Consider the following 21544-nt stretch of genomic DNA (forward strand, 5'->3'; position numbering starts at 1 on the left):
GAACATGATTGGTGGAGGCCATCCACAGTTTGCAACGTATCATAGCACATATCCGGTGGAAAAGCATCCCACGTGGTCTAAAGTGATTTGGGCTGCTAATGACAGTTTATAGATGTATTTACAATGTATCAAATGTTGCACTGTCTGTTTGATCCGTATGAATCTTGACTATTTTCGGTTTTTTAAAATTACTTAGTAGTAGCACGGAGTTTGGAATTGTGCCTAGTATATGGCAGTAGGCTCACCCCTTATTACATGGGACTGGTAACACAAAATGACGAAAAGTAGGTGTAAATTGTAGTGTGGCTTTAATTGCCGTGATTGGAACCTACCCCTTCGGGGATAAAAGGCGTGATGGCTTTTTTAACAATAAAACACAGATATCCTTAAATCGTATTTATTTAATACTGTAACAAAACAACCACTTCTATGTATCTAAAATAGGTAGGCTGGTACATAATACCAAATATATAGGAATGATATCCCATGAATAGTTCCATTTTAAAAGTATCTGTGTAGCAAATTATTATAGAATATTCAATCTCTTTGAGTAAATAAAAAAATATATGAATTTAGAAAATATGCTTCTGAATCTGAATTGACATCAACTATTATGTATTTTTTGTTAATTTGTATTTCATGGAACATTTAGTTACTAGAAGTCTAATTGAATTTTAACTTATATTAAATCACTATTAGGTATATCCCCAAATGCTGTGGTTACGTTAAACTACGTCGGAAGTCGAAAACATCTTCCTAAAACACATTACCCTCCTTATCGAGGAGTCGGGTAAAATAAAAGAGCCAAAACAGCGGGGATGAATAATACGTCCCTAGTTAACAATAATCATTTTTTTAAAGTTGGGTAAATAACCCAACTTTAGTTAGTTAAACACTTATATCTATCATCTAATCCAGAATGACTATCACACGATCATTTATTCATAATAGGTTTCTTTTAATCTTACATTTTAGCCATTCGTTAACATTCGCTCTGTTAGTATCTAAATAAATATTCAGAATCAAACTTGTACGAGGAACAACAGGGCCACTTCACCAATTAACACGTACGATAACATTACGTAATCAATTCAACTGAAAGTGCAACCCGTTTACAATCTTATCTTCTAAACTCTAGAGTTTAATTTTGAGACAACGAAGGACGATTGAGAATATACTTTTTGTGACAATAAAAAAATACAATATTATAAACCAGTCTTTAGGTACATATAATGTATCTAATATTGAGATTTTACCAACATTTTCGCCAGAGTTTTGTTTACATTCTATAACAATAATGATCTTGATGGAAGATCGTATATCTGTACCTATAGGTACGTAAGTATAGATAAATGCTTCAGTTCATAATTTTCCAAAAAGCTCGATATGAATATTTATACTACATAAGCAGTTATATACTTAATTATATGGTTTTTTTGGTAATGGAAATGTCATAATTATTATCACGAATAATGTTTCTACTATTGAACCCCAAAATTGTAATCCATTTTTACGATTCGGCAAGCTGTAGCCTAGCTCGAAAATTTTGCTATTACTTAGATATTAATATTGTCTATTTTCGAAACAATTAATTTTGTTTTTAAAAGTCATTTTTCCAATACCATAATGCCTTTTATTTAACCTAAACTTGTATCACATTTCTATAATGCACTAGACGAATTCTCACACGTTTACATAAAGTATATATGTATACATATAAAAGTAGATTTATCTACACTTCGCTTAAAACTAAAATGGCTACAGAGTTTCGGGGCTAAATAAATGAAAGTTACAAGAATACACAACCTGCTTCGCATCAACTAATTTTCAAATCAAAACGTTAAATTAGTAGGAAGATACTTCTAATCTCACGTTATACAAATTGAGCATTAAATACAATAACTCAATTCTACGAAGAAAGTATTAAATACAAATAACTCGATTCTACAAAGAAAATACAACTTTGCTATACAAAATTATTGTGGCGACAACCACAAGTAGTATAAAAATACTAAAAGCAATAATTAACGTTACTATAACTTAGGTCGACAATTTTATAAAACAAACTTTAGATGAGTTTTGTGCAGAGTTACTTTCAAACGTTGAAAAGTTATTTTTAATTATGATATGAATTCAACATGTAAAACCACTACTAGATATTACAAAAATGTTTTAAAATGGAAGCTAGGTATATTAAACCAATTTAACCCATCGAAGCCATTGTTACACTTATAAAAATCGGCCTTAGCTTAAAATCATATCTATTGAGCTTATTCTATGAAATGGTCATGCGCGTCTGTTCTTATTCCTCACCGTGGATTATATCCAAAATGCTAACATATGCTCCCGTTAAGAAACCAAGAACTCCGAAACAAACCAAGAACATGTTCTTCCAGAGTACCCAGTTGAAGCGACCGAGGCCATTTGGCCTGTCCCAGAAAGCCACAGTTTCGATAACAGCGGGGAAGATGAGGCCAAGGAATGAGAGACAGACAGCGCCTACCAATGAGATGAAGGGTCCAAGATTCGGGATAGCGATAGCGGTGGCCAAAGTCAGGATGATGATTCCAATACGGATGCTGTATTCAGCCAGGTTTTTCTTGGCTCCGAACCAGTGGCGAACATTTTTCCAGATAATTTCCATGGGCACGTAGAACTGAAGACTGTAGGTGAAGAAAATGGCGACAGCGATCATAAGCTTCACGCATTGTCCCAGCCTGTAAATAACAAAAAAAATAAACGTTAATTATGTCTACTTCGGTGCACTAAAGTCATTGCAACAGCAAATGCCTAATAAGAGATTTCGTGTTCGGTTTCTGGGGTGAGCAAAGTATTTTTTAAATTCTTGGTTAATCTTCTGAAACTTCAGTGTTCCCTCAACATAACGCTTTGGAGATTTAAATATGTACCAATGTATTTTTGCAGATTTTAAAAACTGATTGTCGTTATTTTCCAAAAATTATCATATAAATGTGATTAGAGAATGAATACTTACGCTTCTTCTTGAGGCAGATTCAGGGTGATGCTGCTCTGGGTGTTCTCTCCATACTTCAGGTAGCCAAAGAATCCAGTAAATGCGTACAGAGATACCACGAAGAACATTCCAGTGTTAAGCACGCCAGGGCATCCGATGAAGTGGGTGGGGGTCTTCATGTTGTTTTCCAAGGGCATGACAACACCAATTCCTTCAAGGGCGAAGATGGCAGTTCCGAAGAAGGTAGGTAAGCGCTCAATACGGGTGAAGGGCAGACGTTCGCTCAGACTGGGAATGTCTTGGAAGAGATAGTAAAAAGTGATTCCCATTCCAGTGCCAACCAGCAAATTCGCAATCATTGAGAACGGCGCCAGGTATTTCAGATTCCTTATCAAGTTCATAAGAATGAGAAGAGGAAGTAGAACTGCCATGTAGACACGGACATCTACGCCGTACCAGTCAGTATCCTTGGCATACACGTCGACCACTTGCTTGACATTCTTAGCGACGAACACAATGTAGACGCAGCAGCAGCCCAGTAAGTCAATCACAAGGAACCAGTTGATCATAGCCCTGGAAAGATAGTAAAGTAATGTAAGTGATTGCTCGTTGTAAAGAAACATTCATCCATGAAAGATTACTATCACGGTACTTACTTGGCAAGTCGTGAAAATTTATGCACAGCCGGTGGACCAGACAAGAAGGCAGCTTCAGCAACTTCAGCGAACCCTAACGAGGGTTTTTGTATCCGCCTGCACAGCTCATGTGCAGTCTTCACCAGTACATGCACGCAGTACGTGCAAATACCTCCGATGGCAAATGTGGCTATTAAGCCGAAGTAGAGACCAGCGTTGCGGAAAGCCATAGGCATAGCCAGGATTCCACTGCCGAGGGATCCTTTCAGCAAATGGATAAGCGTATCCATATCCCTGAAAAGAAGATGGTTTAAAATTATTTATTGATCAGACCTTAATACTCGTAACTGAACTTGTCTTTCTTCTGTTTTTTGACCATAATTTGGTGTAACGGACATTGTGACATAGGGAATTTTAAATATGATGCCATAATTTTTAGAAATTGGAAGTTATAAAGTAATTGTATCTAAAGTACTTACGATGTAGGATGCGCCAGTTTCCTATGCTCGAAAGGATTATAGTCCTCATCAGCCTCAATATCCCTGCCTGGGATCTCCATGAGGGGCAGGGTGGAGCCCGCCTGTTGTTCCACTGGGATCTCATTTGGGTCAACTTTGTACCTGTAAAACATTCCCCGGATACTGTTATAACAAGTGCATTGGTGTGTGTTATACTACGAACTAAGTAAAGTGGTGTTGATAGGTTAGAAGTGAGGTGGGTAACAAAGTGTAGTCTCAAATAATTCATTGAATTTAAAGCAGAACTATGTAATGGTAGCGAAACACATAAAGCGCCACATCTCAAGCTACAATGTGATCGAACGAGGTGTGAATGTCGCGGCCGCGGAATCGAACGAGTTACATGACACTACTCAGACTAATCTGTGGCTAATATGAACTGCTCGCGAATGATCAAGATTATTTTCTAATAATTATGCTGCGTTACTTTGTGTGAGTGTTGTGGTGTGAAGTGTGATACATTCATTATGGTCTCCAAAATAAAGTATAATATATTTTGTTTGTGTGCGCTTCACTCTGTTAAGACTCGGCATTTACAAAAATATGGCTCAACCGTTAAATTCAATACAGCTTTACGTTGTAATCAAAAATATATTAAATCTATAAACTTAACGGACAAAGTTGGCAATTGGACAATTGAAAATATTAAGACTATACATACATCAACTGACTGAATACAATTAATTAATTTACAAGACTTTGATACCTAGGAATTTGGTTTTATTCTTTCAAATCATATCTCTAGAAATATAGAAATAAGAAAGAAATAAATGGAGAAACATTAAAGAACATAAAGCTAAATCAAATTTGTACAAATCGCCAGTTTGCGAGCCAATCCCGAGCCTGAACAGAGATGGCGCACGAGCGGCCGCCGCGCACGGCCGGCGCGAGCGTCGGCGCAGTGGCAGCGGTCTCAGCCACTCTGAGTACGCAATTCTTCAAATATTTTACCATTACCAAACAAAACAAATTAAATAAACAAAATTGAAACCATAAAATGGAATGATGTACCGGTGTATGAGTCCATTGCAAGATGATCAAGGTCGACGAACGACATATATCTCGTGGAAGCAGCACACGTCTTCCCGGATCGTCTCCGTACAGCTTCGAGCAAATTAGCTCATTTTAAGGAGCGAGTACTTAACAGTCAACATACAATATAAAATACCACGTCAAAACATTAATTTATCAATAAACATTGATAGACAAATCGAGCTATGGGGTCCAGGGCTACGGACGGCATAGGTGCCGTCGCTTGGTACGCCGAGGAGCACCGCATATTGTACTTCTAATTGCTACCGATTTATTATATTTAGCCTTGATAGTTATATCTAAAAGGTTTACATTTTCTTTTCAATGTCCTGTTGAAACAAAAACGTCAATATTATTAGGTTTAAGGCAATTCTAAGAAGATATTCCACAATTAAATATCAGTTTGTTGAATAGAAACAAAAATGAGGTAAGCTGTGAAGCATGCTTTAATGTTGATTTTAATTTCTAAATAAATATTTACTAAGCATTACAACATATAATATTTGATCTCATGTGGCACCAGATCAAACTGAAGGTTTATTATCGACAAAACATAAAATTTGCAATCAAAGCTGATTCAATGATTGTCGGTTTAGTGGCTTCCTTTCTGGAGAACATATGGAACATAGTAACTTACTTGACCATAACGACATCTGATAAGTCATTTTTGACTCCTTTTTTCTTGGGGTCATATTCAACTATCATCGGCCGCATTTGAGGTTTCTGGAAAAGAAGAGAGACATGTGGTTAGTATTGTTGTTATTATAGAGAAATTGTAAATAAATAGAAGGACACTGTTCCGAGAATTGAAGGTATTTAAATTCGCTTTCGTCAGGCGACGCGGTGCCAAATTTTGGAATGTACACAAGTTTCATTGAATGTGACGCTGCGGTGACGTCAGGCGGTGTTCGTTGCAGGGGCTCGATCTGCGGCCATGTGACCAAGCCATTGCTATTTTGAGAATACACAAATAGCCACCGCGGCCGCGTAAGTACGAAACAGATCTCCCGCAGGATTTCTACCGTTGGTGAATTTTTACTTTCCTACTCTATCTGACCGCTTTTGCCGAAGTTCTATTTTAGGCCAAGATTTTTTCGACTCACGTAAAGCGTTTGATATTGTACTTTATTTGCGTATGCGCAGAGTTTAGTTTCTTTAACATATTTAACGAATATTCTATTAATGTCTCATTATTATCACGTCCATGGGATCTAGGACATTCCTAATAAAGGGTTACCTTGTAAGCTACAACAAAATGAGTCATAAAAGTATTGAATGCTTTACACTCATGCGATTCAGTTCCCCTAATTTTATTCAGCCTAATCCTTTGACCAGCAACTTTAAACTCTACTGCATCAACTTTAACGTTTATTTTGCGTTCGTTGATGAACTATAATGTATGTATGGACTCTGTTTGCCGACAAGACAGATTGCGAGTGATACTGGATTAAACTGGTTTCGAAAATAAATTTGGAAGAAACCGGTCGTCGGGTGGACTGCAAAAAAACAGTTAAGCACGAGTTTTGTAATAATAATGCGCCGGAGGAGGTTCCGCGAGGAAACATTACTTTCTGATTTCTAGTTGATATACAATTTTGCACAAGGCAAAGTGTACCTATGTATAGTATAGAAAAATGGTATGGAGTTTTTTTCGTATCAAATACACTGTTCATCATTTTAACTTAAGCATGGTAGTTCTGGTACTAGGTTACCATAAGGGTATACATAAGGTTGTGCGTACACAACCTAAGTGCTTCATATTTAGCTAAAATGTTATTATTATAGTAAAATCAAATAAGACGTCACCTATGACTATCATCTACAAAAATCGTTTTCTTTAAAAAAAGAGCAACTGAATTTGTTCTATGTGTAGTTCTTTGTTGCTTATTGACATCTTTAGTTCCTACAATGTATCCTGCGCTGTATTTCGGCTGTGTTAGTGTGTTCAAAGGTCAATAATATTTAAAGTGATACGATTTTTATTAGCGTTGATTGCCGTCTGAGTTATTGTACCTATCGTTTTTACATTCGCGATGCGTAACCCAAAAACATTACATTGTTTTATTATTTATGGGTTTCGCATATTTTTACGTCGCAGACGCATTGTATTGTTTGATAACTTTACAAATTTGAATTTTATAAGTAACTATCGACGTGTGTGAATCTGTGAATGAGGACTATAGTTTATTTCCAACTTTTTTACGGAATAGATCGGCAACCGAACAAACGGATCTCCTGATGGTAGGAAATCGGCGCCGCCCATGGACAATCACACCACTAGTTGTGTATATAAATATTTTAATAGTTAGTACTTGAGTCCATGCCACTTAACCTTATGGGCCATTCAGAAGATAGAACTTTGAGCATCCCCAGTACTTAAATCTCCCAAATATCAATTTTATTGTAGCTGTTATCGAAGATGATTGTCTAAAGGTTTGGCTCAAGTAAATTTTCTATTGGGCAACAAGCCTTACACCTTACTAGCGCCCCCAACGAATACATAAGCGGTAGTCCTCAATGAGGTCTCTATTGTTTTAATTTTATTTTCACTAGATATGTATCGAAATAATAAAATGTATGAAGCTCCCTAGGATGTTAAAGAACTTTAATGTACAAGGTGTGAACGAAAAACGTATACAAAAATCGCTCTGCTCTGCTTAGCTAGTAGGAAAACGAAAATAATACATTATGTAAAAGAAGAGTATTGATACCACTCATTTAATCAGCATACGGCGCACTGAGAACGGTTAGCACTTCAAAATATTTATTATTTACCCTCTGACGATTGACATTTACCGTCAGCGATACGAGGAAGTAAAGATATAAATTTTCTTTTCTACTTCTTTCAGATCAATGAATAAGAAACGTTTAGGATTTTCCATTCTATATCTACGTTGATTCTTTTTCTCCAAAATAACTTCATAAGCCATAATGTCGTTACTTTTTAAATTAATACTAACTTTAATCTTATTACCAGGTAGGTAAACACATAAGATAAGTTATTTGAACTGCGCTGAAAGAACAGCCAACTCCCAAAGTATTTTGAAGGTGAATTAGCGCTTCGAAGCGTCAACTAAGTAAACTATTTCATTCTGAATTATGTGCTAAGTGCACCAGTATCATAGATTTACAGCCTGGCCACTTTGTAAACAATTAACATGGAATACAGTTGAACCATCATGTTCTTTGTGGATAACACCATAGTGTCAATATTTGTGACAAATATAGCCAGAGTCAACACCGTGACACGAAGCTATTATGATCGTAGTTTTGCCCCTTCATAATGGCATCTGTTGTGGACAGTCACGATGCTCTATTAGTTTAAACACTTAGATATGTGACGACAAATGCTTATTTAAAATATATGCGCGCTTCCACGGAGATCACGAGTCAAGGAGAGGTTCTTGTTGAGTGCGTTCCAGAAGCGACAACCACGCCCCCTGTGACGTGGTCGTTGCAAAACATTATCATTTGTCACGAAGATTAAATATAAGCTTTCTTAGTTATTTACAAGTCTTCAATCGAGGTGTGACTATCGTGTTAGACTGTTTGTGGCGACACCTGACGCTGCAAGGTGGAAATTCCGTGCGAATTAAATGACATAGAATATCTAAAACGTTATTTTGTACTGTTCGCTAATTGATATGTTGTAGATCTGGTGGAAATTATCACATTTTCACGTTGCATTTAGTATTAATAACATCTTAATATTTGATTTTTATGTTCAAGTAATAGTTATTTATGACATTTAAGTCCAACTTTGGATGCGTAATGAAAAGAAAAAATGAAAGATCACAGAGACCAAAGTACTCAACATCGTTTTGAGAGTCAGCTGACATCTTTACATGAAATAGTGATTCTCAGCCGATGTTTGTATACATACGAAGGATACGTAGGTTTATATACATACACACATCACAGTGTTTGGCAAACACCCAGTAAAAGATTTTGTTTTGTAAATCGTCTATTTTTACTTACTAAACAATCATAATCACCCGTTTCTACGTTTCTCATTTATCAGTCGGTATTGGTTAAACGAACCTTGCTTTTTTTAAACATGTCACCTTGGATGTTTCAATGTATGTAGGTGTGTTATGAGCAATCGTAAGCGCCTATAACTAACTAAAGATGGGCACCAGAAGTCCTTCTGAGAAAAAGTAAAATTTTGCGCGCACGTATACGGTATACGATAGGTGCACATTGTATACATGCTGACGTTTAGACTAAACGTCAGACACGCAAAAGTTTATCTTTAATATCACCGTTCGAAAAATGGCCTCTGCTATCGAATGCATAAAACAACTCGAATTTAAAAATCAGTTCATCACATTAGTCTCAAGGCTTCCATGTCCTGTCAAGATGATCTGACATATCCAGACATGTCCAAAATAATGGTACAGTTGATGAATGTATAATAAATAACTACTGCATAATGACTAGCTCTATTGTATATCAATTGCCTGAAATTATTGCTAAAACGACAGATACGAATTGAAAGATATTTTCCGAAATAAATAAAACATTAAGATACAAAAAAATCGAAGGACATGCTTTATTTATGAACCTATTTTAAATCAAGGTAATAAAAAAACTGTAGTTTTTTTCTGGGGAACACAATATCAATATGATTTTTAATTCAAATACCTACGTAAGTGTTATATTATGAGCTATCAGTTATTCGGCAAAGCACTAGCTATTGTTACACAGTTTGTGCCAACACGAGATATGAATAACAACTTCTTAGTCAATAGATATTATTCTTTTATTTCGTTGACCTCTTATTTTATTTCTTGCGTCTTCCTGCATAACAAACTAAGTGAGCATGTAACGAGACTGTAGAACTCTTCAATGTGTGGAACACGGTTTAAAATAACCTGTTTGTCCGACGTCCTTATTTACACATAATGTCGAGTCCCGAGACACAATTGAATTGAATCGCAAAATTGATTAGACTTGTGCTAAGCCGGATCTGAACGATTTAGCACTTGAAATTGTCTGTGAACTGAATGGGGGAGGTGTGACTGTAAAAAGTTGAGAGGAATCCTTGAGCACGCAGCGAACCGCGACCTGCTTTCCTAGCTGTCACTTTATTGTGACCGTACTACAGTACCATTGGACACATTTATCCGCTCGGCAGCAATAGGCTTGCGTAGTTCAACTAATTCGGCCGCATTCAACCTAAATGTTAGGTTATTCACAAAGTTCATGAACTGAAACGAAGTGTGCGGTTTCATCACAAATTAACTTAGGTACAGTTGCAACGCGGCGTCCTTTCATAAAATTCATTCATGCTCAGAATTTTAATTACTTGTATGTGTGGACTGAATAAATGTAATTTTGATGTACTATTTTTAAGGCAAGTTATTTGTCATATGGACCATGTTTTCCTCAAAACGTATGTGTTTGTGTGTTGTTTTCCAAAACACACGTCAGTACCATTACATTTTGAATTTCTGATTCCTAAACTCTAAACCCATTGTAACTGAGGTTTGAGACTTAAGTCTGGCAGACATGCCTCTATGTAACATTGAAAACTTTGGACAGAAGTCAAGATTCCGTATTAATACGTATATTTAGGTATTATAGCTTGTCAGAGAGTGTTGGTTGGCTCGCTGTACCGCTGGGCGTGTAGTTCATTGAGTGATAACTCGTGAGCTGCCAAGAGCACGTGTGCCTTTGACTGACTCGTGAGTTCACGTGCACTTTTAGCAAAACATTCACGGGTAAACATTGACTAATGGAAGGATAAGTACCCACCTCAGTTTATAATGATACGCTCTAGAGATTAAAAAATTCCTTGCCAAGATAAAGAGAACTCAAATATTGAACGAATCTTGCTTGAAAACCGCTAAGGAAATACTTGAAGTATATCTACCATTTAATGTGAACGTTCTATATGTACCTATTGTATAGTTTATTCTAACTACGATAAGTAACTTGGATGTTATTATGTCATACCTGGACACGTCCATTGTTTACGACGAAACCGAATGACATTCATAAAATACAATCGATTATTGTTTAAACCTAGACCAAGATTGCGAAGCGGACGTTTCACGTTAGCGATTATTTAACTAAAAGAACAACAGCTTTACATAAACTGCTAGTTACTAAACAACTGTATAGTTTTTAGCTAAATGAATATCTTTATTTAGGTTACCTATTTATTTCGACTATTCATGCTACTTCAATGTCAATAGGAGCCTAAGTGCCGATATGGGGGGCGTCGAGTGGGTCGAATCGTTTATCATATGAAATAGTGCAGGCTGGGCCCTCGATGAACAATAGGCAGTGTCAGTCAGCTGAATGGCGCGACCTTGCTCCGGCCGGAAGAAAACACTTACGGTTGAGACAGATTTTTTTCAAATTAGTCCTTGTAGGTCAGTCTTGTAAGAGATCCACTGATATATGATACAGTGCTTATGAAGACACGTTTTCCTGTGCGTTTATTTAGGAGCAGCTCTGTGTCCGGTGACCGAGTTAACTGATTATAATTTGCACACTGTATTTTATGAGCAGTGCAATTTTTCTTCTTGAATGTGGATGCGGAGTCTGAAGATGCACTATAGAGTAGCTGGATATTGATTGATGGAGATAGAGAAGCCGAAATATTGAAAAAAATGCTTTTTTACTTTTATCTATGTTTTATTACTTATTATATTTTAATGTTAAGAAAAATCTAGACAACTTTAAATTATTCCTATCATCAATGCAATTCAAATATTTTTAATTTTAAATGCGAAATTTTCCAATCTTGCTATCCTGTTTACACATCTAAAATACCTAACATTCCATGGGGAAGCAACATCAAATCCATTCCCATATATATCAAATTAATAAATTAACTAAACAGTGTCAATTGCACATAATGTAATTGTAAAGTTACACGCAGGTAAAGTGAAACTATTTGCAATAATACCTACGTGCTGCGTGTGTGCTATGCACGTGACCAAAGCACCTGATGTAGCTAAAAATATAATACATAGAGCTATGCCTACATTCATGGTTACAAAATAAACTATGTGTTGTTATAAAGTTTTGCGACGTTACGGATACTGAAAGGCGTGGGTTGACACGGGCAAGATTAATTATGTGACGCACCTAGTCTCTAAAATAACAATGGTCACGATGTTTACATACATACTAACAAACTTTACTAAACTTTCATCCTGACCCTGAAGGCGATGGGACTTGGAGTTATGGGTTTCTCAATATTTATGTTTTGATTTGACAAAATAACAACTCATCATCTTAGTATCTTGCCAATGTTTTTAAGTTTTAACGTGGATGTAACTAATCTTGTTGCAAAACATAATTGCGCGTTTTATTTTGACAGGGTATTTATAATTTTAAGTCCGACAACACATACCTAGTGTTGTAAGCTATCTACATGATTGATAGGGTAAAAGCCAGTCTAAAGTTGACACAAACTCTGCTGGTGTCAAAATTGTAAATATACGAAAATAACGTGTTGTTTTACCCATCCATTACCTACGTAGATTACTAGGAGATCATAAAAAGTGAACGGTGACAATGCCATGGTGAAAATAGAAAGGTTAAGAGAGGGGAGACGGCCGACAACTATAGATTTTGGCACGCATTTGCATTCTTTTTTGCGGAAAGAAAACGTAAAACATTATTTTTCTACTGATGTAAATACATTTACATATATGCATGTACAACACGACCATGCGCCGGCGTTTGTCCGTCATTGAGAAAAAAAAGAAAAGCTCGAAGAAAAAACATCATTAATTTTCTTCAATGCTGTTAGACTTTTTATATTCCACCGGTTGCCAAATTGTTTGGTAGTTTTTGAATTTAAAATGTCATAAAATTAAAATGCATAGAATTTATTTGAAAAATAGTTTTACTGCTTTGTAAAGCAACACAAAACAATGTGTTTCAGCGAACGGCTTGTTTGTAAGTTTGGAACAAGAACCCGTATATAGTATATACCTAGTTAAGTACTCACTAAACAATTAAGTTAACATATTGCATCATCGATTACGTAATACTTGATTAGCTACACATGCCTATTTCTTAACTGAAACGTACTGAACAGAATTACTTGTCAAAACGTGATTGAGATGAAATCTAAATAGCCTTGAGGAGGAGCGCTACAATTTAATCAATAGAGTTTTTTATAGTTTGTCATTGTGGTTGATTGATGGTGGTCATAGTGTCACAGTGTAGGTATCAAGTCTTTGTGGTGCTTCCTCGCTCCTTCGCGACACGAGCAAGGCCGTTCTAATGATTGCGCGCGACTTCACGCCAGTCTCACGGCGCTTGTGATGGCAAACTAAATGGGCTTGTAGGTTACGTTACTAGATGATTGCGTTCGCGCAACTAGCGTGGAAGGGAATCGCTGTGACATATTAATAGACATAGGGACTCAGTAGGAAGTAAATCGGTGCCCAAAATAGACTGTGATGTCTCTCGACCGCGACGCGTATGGAGATTTATATTGTTGTCGGTTTTAGGTGTTCAACGAAGGTCTAATCAATCTAGTTGGTTGGTAAATACTTTGTCACATGCTGTGAGATAAGCAGATTCATCACCAGCATTATCCGTGACAGTTCAAAGCTGGACTACGAGGCTCTTTATGAGATGGTTTACCACAATTTCCTGAAGATCGCAGTTCATAAGTTTTTAATAGGATTGTTTGGATTCAAAACATTCAAAGAAAATAGCCGTTGCGAGGTTCAATACAGGATGCTGGACAATCGCGTTTATGAACGATTCATCAACAAGGAAACCAAACAGTGTAGGTAGAGAATGCTTCAAATTAGGTACCTACATACTTATATATAACTGTAACCAATTGTCGCCCGTTGCGAACTATTAAAATGATCTGTCCGCAAATAGGATTAATGACAACATTATTAGAAATAAATAACAATTACTGATTCAATATTTAGGGAATCGTGTTCAAACTTCAACTTTAGGTAAAGTGAATTAAGATTTAGATTTGATTAAATTACATTGTTAGGTACCTACCTAAAATGTTAAAAGCTTATTTTGGTAAGTAGACACTCACTTAATGCGTCTACCACACGTGCATGCTTGACCGCAGTTTTACTTGCGCATGCCAGCTTGTACACTGAACACTGTGCGTGTAGTTGGTTAGCATGCGCAAACTCCAATGCTTGGCTTGATGGTTTTTAAACTTGCTTGAAATTCTGGCATGCGCAAGCTATACTTGTACAAACTTGTCTGCGCGTGTGGTTGGTAGTTCAGTGTTCAAGCCGCTCTCAGTTTAGTCGAGTGGAGTAACTGTACGCGCACGGTCGTTAAAAATGAATAATAATAATAATTAATTCCGCCAATCGCTTGGCCCATCTCTTAAATCCTTGAGTAGATGTATATGTGAAAGAATTTTTCTATTCAACAGCCATTTTTTTGTCCACTTTGATCGTTTACACTTTGACTTTTGTATTTTCTTTTTCACAAGCAAACACTTGAAAAATAATAGCAGAAGAAATAGTTCTTCATTGGGAAACATTGTTTCCACGCCGACGATGTCGACAAGAATGTGGCTTGCGCGTACTTAACTGTGCCGTGTGGTAGACACATCAGTGTTCAGTCTTTTCATGCGACAAGCATGTGCAATTAAAATCAGGCATGCACGTGTGGTAGGCGCATAAGTTTATCGCTAATTATAAGATTAGTTCCACTTCTTACGGCCTTCAGATTTCCGTCTAGTTTACCATTACTTTAATGTCTAGACAGCAAAAAATCTGTATAAATCTAGATATTTATACCACAGACGAAATGCCTATTTTAAAAAAATGGTAATTTAATGAGCGTAGTTTTGGCAACCTGTTTAGTACCTAATCACATTATTTTTAAACATCCTATAGCTTGGAACTTATACCTAATTGATTTTATAAGCCTTTAATTGATTTTCAGCTTTAATTCGATTGATATTAAATTGAAAATCTATTAAAAGAAGTGAGACAGATCGAGAATTCTTCATATTTTGGCGCGGGCGCCCAAATTATCAGATGCACATTTTTTGACGTCACACTTTGATATCCAAAGGGATATGAATACATACCATACCCAGCATAGCGTACCTACGTACTAATATAAAATATAAGTAACATTTTCCAATTACAGAGATTATTACATGCGTCTTTTTAACAGTAAAAGCTCCATATACGTACGTAATAGGAGGCAAGAAATGCATTATTTATATATTTTTCAAAATCTGAACTAATAGAAGTTCACCATATTCTATTTGATCAATCCAATCTTTCTATAACGTTATTATTATTAAACATATATCTAATTCGTTTACATAAGAAACCTACATTTAATACAATCTGACGTGATATTAGAGAGATAGGGGAGGGGGTTAAATGCAATCTTAAGATATCTCACCAAGAGGGGGTGTGAGGGACAAAAAAAACCACACAAAATTTACGTGTCGTAATGAGCACCTCTGCCTACCCCTTCGGGGACAAAAAGCGTGACGGCTTTACGTAATTTATGGTCACCCCCTTAGTAGATATAGGTAGGTAAAATCATACTCATAGTATGTATTTATGTATGTACCATTGCACATACATATGTACATACCTATGTATGTATGGTAGGTATTAAGGTATGAAAGACATATATTATTAAGTACAGACAAACGTTACTGCTAATGAATTTCACAATGAAGTTATTTAAATAGCAAAAGATATAGAAATACTGTGGCCACGAGATTAAAACGTGACTGTATTGTTACAATGTGGTAATTTTATCGTCAAAGTAGGTATTGACAATACTTGTACTATATGTATGTAGTATATACTTTACATATCCCTGAAATGATATAAAAATAGATGGATGATCGATAGTGTGATTATCGAGCACAATATCTTGATTTCGATTAGCAAAATTTTATAATAATGAAACTTAGACTAATAAATTAAATTGGAGTGTCAGTTTGTAATACTGAAATAATTGCCTTTTACTGTATGCTTATGAATATACATACGATATATATGTATACCCAAATCACATTATTTTCAATTTCTGTCTGTCTGTCGGGTTGTTTCCGCTAATCTCTGAAATGGCTGGACCTTTTGACGGGAATTTTATTGATAGATAGCTGACATCAGCTATCTATAAATGATGTACTTACTAAGGAGTAAATTAAGCTACTATTATATATTATTATTATTATTACAAAAATAAATTCTCTGGGAGTTAGGAATTTAAGGGTTGTTGTTCGGGAATTATTACAAAAATAAACTAAGAAGTCATTATATTACGCGTACGAAGTCGCGGACAACAGCTAGTATGGTATAAATCGTAAAATCGACGTCTTATGAATATTATTACTAGTGTGTATATCTATTATTTTTCCCATGGCATAATATTTGCCCAAATTACATTTCTTTGATATATGAGTATATGAGTATTGTCATGTCAATGCAATTCAATACTCTAAGTAGATAGCCAACGTTTATTAAAACTAAAAAAAAAAACAATCAGATGGCATCCCAAACTTAACTTGTTACGTTTACGTTTTAAACCGTTGTTGCTAACTAGCAAGATCTCAGATTCGATTCCAGAGTCGGAATAAGCGTTTTTATGGCCAAAACAAAAGTCAGTTCACAATATTATGTGCAAATTAATAGTGTTGTCGGCATTTATATCATGTGGCCTGGCCTTGGTACACAATGGGAGAAAACGAACGTATTCAAATTACATGGTAGATGGTACATGAAAGTCTCGCAGGCCGTAATGGTAATTTTCATTACCATATTACTTCGCAGCTTTATTTCATTACAATTGGTTGAATGAATTGTGCTTAACGTACGTTTCTATGCTTAGATTTAGGTATGAAGTTCAATAGATAACATTTTTAAAGTACACTACAAAGGTATAACAACCTTCAAAGTATAGACATTAAGTTTATTTTCCAATACATACTAATTTTTGGCTACCCGTATATAAACATATCGATTTTAATGTTCTTGTATACTTGTATCAGATATACATTCAATGCCGGGGTTTCGGTGTAATACATGGGAAAGCATGTTTTTCTCATGACGTACCTAACTGTCTGGACGCCGCCCTCCACTGGCGCCAAGCTTGGCACCCAGAAGACCTCCCCTCTCCCACCATTTCCCTCAGTTACGTGACGATTGCTGCATTGAATGACGCGTGTTACGCAAAACCTCGATTATTGGTTCATTTATCGTAATATTAAAGTGATATTACTACAGTATTATATGCAACTATGATAGCTCACTCGTAAGGAATGCAGTAGCAGGTTTGGTCACCGTCTCAATTGTTATTGTTTTTGGTTGCAGGAAAATTGTTTTCATTGCTCATCTGCACGTTTGATGCAAGAACTAGAAATTCTTAGCGCAAGACTCTTTGATGCTAGTAGAAAGTGCGGCCGAGACCCGACCTTCCTATTCAAGATTCAAGTATCATAATAAACGCTATGTAGGTAGTAAATAGCAACGCTACAGGAATTCTAATACTGGTCATATAAGTTAGTGGCTTCTCCATTAAAATATTATTGATATCTAAACATAAAACTCTAGTTTTATAGCGAGATACTCGCCATCTAACGAATACTTTAAATGGTTGTAAATAACTTTCAGTGTGATCACAAACAAGTACTATCGCGCAGTTTGACAAGCGAAAGGCCATTTCAAGTGTTCGCCAAATAAAAGGTATCCTTGACCCTAAAATGGCAGCATGCGAGAATATGATGGATCGCATTTTACACGTGCTCAATTAGACAACAAGTTAAGTACATTGTAATAAATATTTTTCATAAATAGATAGGTATTGCTCTGAATTGGGTAGTATCCTCGGTCAAAAATAATCACACTCTCATTCATAAATTTGATGAACTACTTAATTTTTAATTTTTTCTAGATAATTTTCTAGTAATAAAGTCTGCTATGTTTAATACAAAATTCATAGAAAATATCGTATTTGACGTTTCGAAAAAAGTATTTGAACATGAATTTGACTAGTAGGAAACTAGTCTATTATGGAACTTTTACCGATTACTTTAATATTACTGAATGTTCAATGAATACTGTATTGTTCATAAAATTCCCTCCTATCCACATCTAACTATGCGGAAATCCTCAGCTTGTTATGTCAACGAAATGACGTTCAATTCTTTATTAGAAGAACGTCATAATTTGACCCCAGACCTTGTGGTAATGAGCATGTGAACGCCGACTAATTGAAGTGTTATTTTAAGAGAATACAATCCGTTAGGTAGTTAAACAGTTTTAAGTAGAAGAGTAGGTTAGGTGTGTTAAGACGAATTTCACACCCAATTGATTAGTAGGTACCTACTACTTTTTAACAGTATTGTTAATAAGCTATTAGAAATAGCACACATGTGTATTTTCTAAGTTTCTTTGAGTTAATATTATAAACTTTTATTTTGTTTATTCTGAAGATATGTCCATGTTTTTCTTTTACACTGAAACGTAATTCATTAGGTTATCAAAGAATGAGTGTTCTTTGGGAAATATTAGAAATATATACATTATTGTTCATATTGTACGAATATCATTGGTTATTTCTTCGCTTTCCAGTGGAGGTTGCACGAGATTATTTTAAAACCACAAAGTATGCATTTCAATAAAAATGTATGCCAAGACTTCAAATCTTACTTCTCTGCCATTCATTATAATATTTTTTAACACGAATTCAATTGTAGGTTAGCTAAGCTATTTAATTCTTAAAAGCGGCTTGCACGGCCCACCTACGACAGTCAAACAAATAATTAATCGGGTTTAATCGACTGTAAATTGTAACTACTTAGTCGTTTCACGCTACAATTGACACAGTCACTCACTGGCCAATTAAGAGTATCAATCGTTAATCGAATATCGACTTTAAGACAGTTTAATGAGTGTTTTATAATTATAAAAAGACCATTTTTTTTTATTTACCGTTTACATTCGGTACTACAAACTGTACTTATTGTTTAACTGTGAAATCATGAACGGTGATTTACTCTTTTATTATCTTATTATCTTATGTTAAACAAGGAATAATTGGCATTAACAATTCCTAAATCTCTTTTAAATTGAAAATTGTTTTGTAACTAGCGCGACATTTAAAGCTACATATAAAATAAAATGAAAAACTAATAAATTGAGATATTAATATCTTTTTTCGGTGACACAGTTTACGAATCATCGCAGTAGAGGACATCTTCGAGAGCTATCTTCGTAGCATGTAAAAAATATGCGGAGTAGAGAAATACGTAACAAACGCCATAATATTGCGTCCAGTCCAAATTTGAAAGAGAATTTTATAAAATGCAAGAATTTTGGATTACGTGTCTCGATAATCAGCGACATTTCAAGTAACGGCTCCGGTGGGGCTCGAAACTAGTCGGTCCATTCTCGTAATTTGTCTTATGACGTCAGTCACAAGAATATTCATAACATGACTGTCCATTAATCGAGATTACTATATACTGAGGATAGATTCTCAAATCGCTATACCTAGTTCTAATAAAGCGCTATAATTGCTCGCGTGAATGGATGGAGTACAATTGCTAATACACGTGATGTTGACGGCTTCCGCAATGAAATGTCATTACTGAAGTCGATTTGCACCGTGCACAGCCAACTAGTGTGATTTCTGACTATAGTTGCATTGAGCATAGGTGTCTATCGTGACTGATTTCATCAACTATACTTATTGGCCATCAGATTGTACCCATGCGATGGGTTGTTAGATTTAATAGTCGATCTTTAACTGAGTACAAAATGGTACTCAATTATACATAGTGTAACGTTACGCCTTTTATCCTCGAAGTAGTAGCAGAGACTACACATTTTGGCATGTATTGCCAATGTACAATATTGTACACCCACTTTTCAATGTGTGTTGGCTGTCTCATGTAATAGGGGGTGATCCTATTGCCTTATACTGGGCACATACATATTTGTATTTAATTTTATATCTAAGTACTCCAGTCTTTTAGATATGCATTGTTTATTATCCGACTGTTTTATTAATTTACATGAATACTATACTTACAGTCTTTTCACGTTTTTAGTTCCTGCTAGTACGTGGAATGTCCAAAAACTTGAACTAGGTGTCGAACGGAAACTTCATGACACCTTGCTCTGCATTTCTTGTGTCATGGAATCGTGTGACCTTCATAAGGTCGTTACTCCACCTTGTGGAGCGATTATTAGAATAAATTTACATAATTTAGCGGTAATCAAAAACGTATAAATAAAACTTAAAGTTTGTTTGTGCGTTTTTTGTGGACCTCACTTCAAAATGGAAATCAAAAAATGTATTTCCCTCATATTATCTTTTCCTACTTTTTTTCGAAATCGGTACATGTTCAACTTGTAGTAGTTTGATAATTTTATTCTACTGCTCCGACCGACTTTTATTATAACTTAACGATAGAGTTGAATGAGGGTAATGGTGTTTGGTTTCAAATCTTAATGTTATACAATATTTACTCAAGGGTGCTTTTCTCCCAAAGATGTGTCTATCCGTTCAGTAGCTTTTAAATGTATTGCAAATAGACAGACAGATAGACGCGGCGCTGACTATATTTGTTATAATAATAAATATTTAAGATATGTAAATTAATGTAAATAAGTGTTCCTGTTATAAAGACTGGTAAAAAAAGTCAATGGTCTTTTCGTTTTCCGTAATTTCTTTCAATTTCTAGATTCTGTCTACGCTGAATACGTTTTAAGGGTTGATAGAGCGTCCGTGGCTGTAAGAATCCACAGCATAAGAAGGTTGGCAGTAATCTCCATGCCTGGCAGTTCTTCTCCATGTTAATCAGAGAGCTGGGGGTTTAGATCGATATTGTGAATGTAGTTTCGTGGATATTGAATGATCTATATATATTCCTTACTCTAAATGCCAATTGCCACCACTGCGAAGCTATGTGTACCAATAATTATGATTGTAACGTATTTCTAAGCACCCAGTTCACTTCGGTTTTTCAAATATGTAGTCGGGTCTTAAATACTCGTGAAAAGTATAACGTTGGTGATAAATAAATTAACCGTCACCACTTGTGCATGTTTATACAATTTATATTGAATACGCTATTTGTTTGTTGCGAATAGGTAAAGTAAGAACAATAATGTTTCATTGTTTGGCGACTAACTATGATCTACGTCACATCCGGGATTCAGAGATTGGTCAGATTGAGCAGACAGTTAGTTCATGCTTTACGGTATATCTACATCCGGTATCTAGGTAATCTAGGTATAAAAATAACTAGATTGTGTGTATTTTTAAAATGGCTACAATCTTGATTACCGTGCTTATTTTTGTTCGTACCTGGAGTTTTTTTATGAATCGCCGTACATTTATAGAGAGATATTACACGTTTTTTAAATAGTTAAAATGGA

General features: G+C 35.5%; 1 protein-coding gene across 2 annotated transcripts in view; it reads right to left on the minus strand.

The window, feature by feature from the left end:
- Positions 1 to 383: 383 nt before the first annotated feature.
- The window catches only part of LOC118268686 (proton-coupled amino acid transporter-like protein pathetic), a 40664-nt gene continuing 19503 nt past the window's right edge, over positions 384 to 21544 (minus strand). The window contains exons 2-6 of one of the 2 annotated variants that reach the window (XM_035583274.2): positions 5797 to 5882; positions 4089 to 4229; positions 3631 to 3903; positions 2996 to 3547; positions 384 to 2717 (exon numbers count right to left, since the gene is read on the minus strand). In XM_035583274.2, coding sequence (XP_035439167.2) covers positions 2303 to 2717; positions 2996 to 3547; positions 3631 to 3903; positions 4089 to 4229; positions 5797 to 5882 — 1467 coding nt within the window. In that variant the 3' untranslated portion in view covers positions 384 to 2302. Of the gene's footprint in view, positions 2718 to 2995; positions 3548 to 3630; positions 3904 to 4088; positions 4230 to 5138; positions 5489 to 5796; positions 5883 to 21544 lie in introns of those variants that run through there. The other variant, XM_035583291.2, reaches the window with a different exon arrangement.

Source organism: Spodoptera frugiperda, chromosome 25 (assembly GCF_023101765.2).
Source record: "Spodoptera frugiperda isolate SF20-4 chromosome 25, AGI-APGP_CSIRO_Sfru_2.0, whole genome shotgun sequence".
In the NCBI taxonomy this organism is placed as follows: Eukaryota; Metazoa; Arthropoda; class Insecta; order Lepidoptera; family Noctuidae; genus Spodoptera; species Spodoptera frugiperda.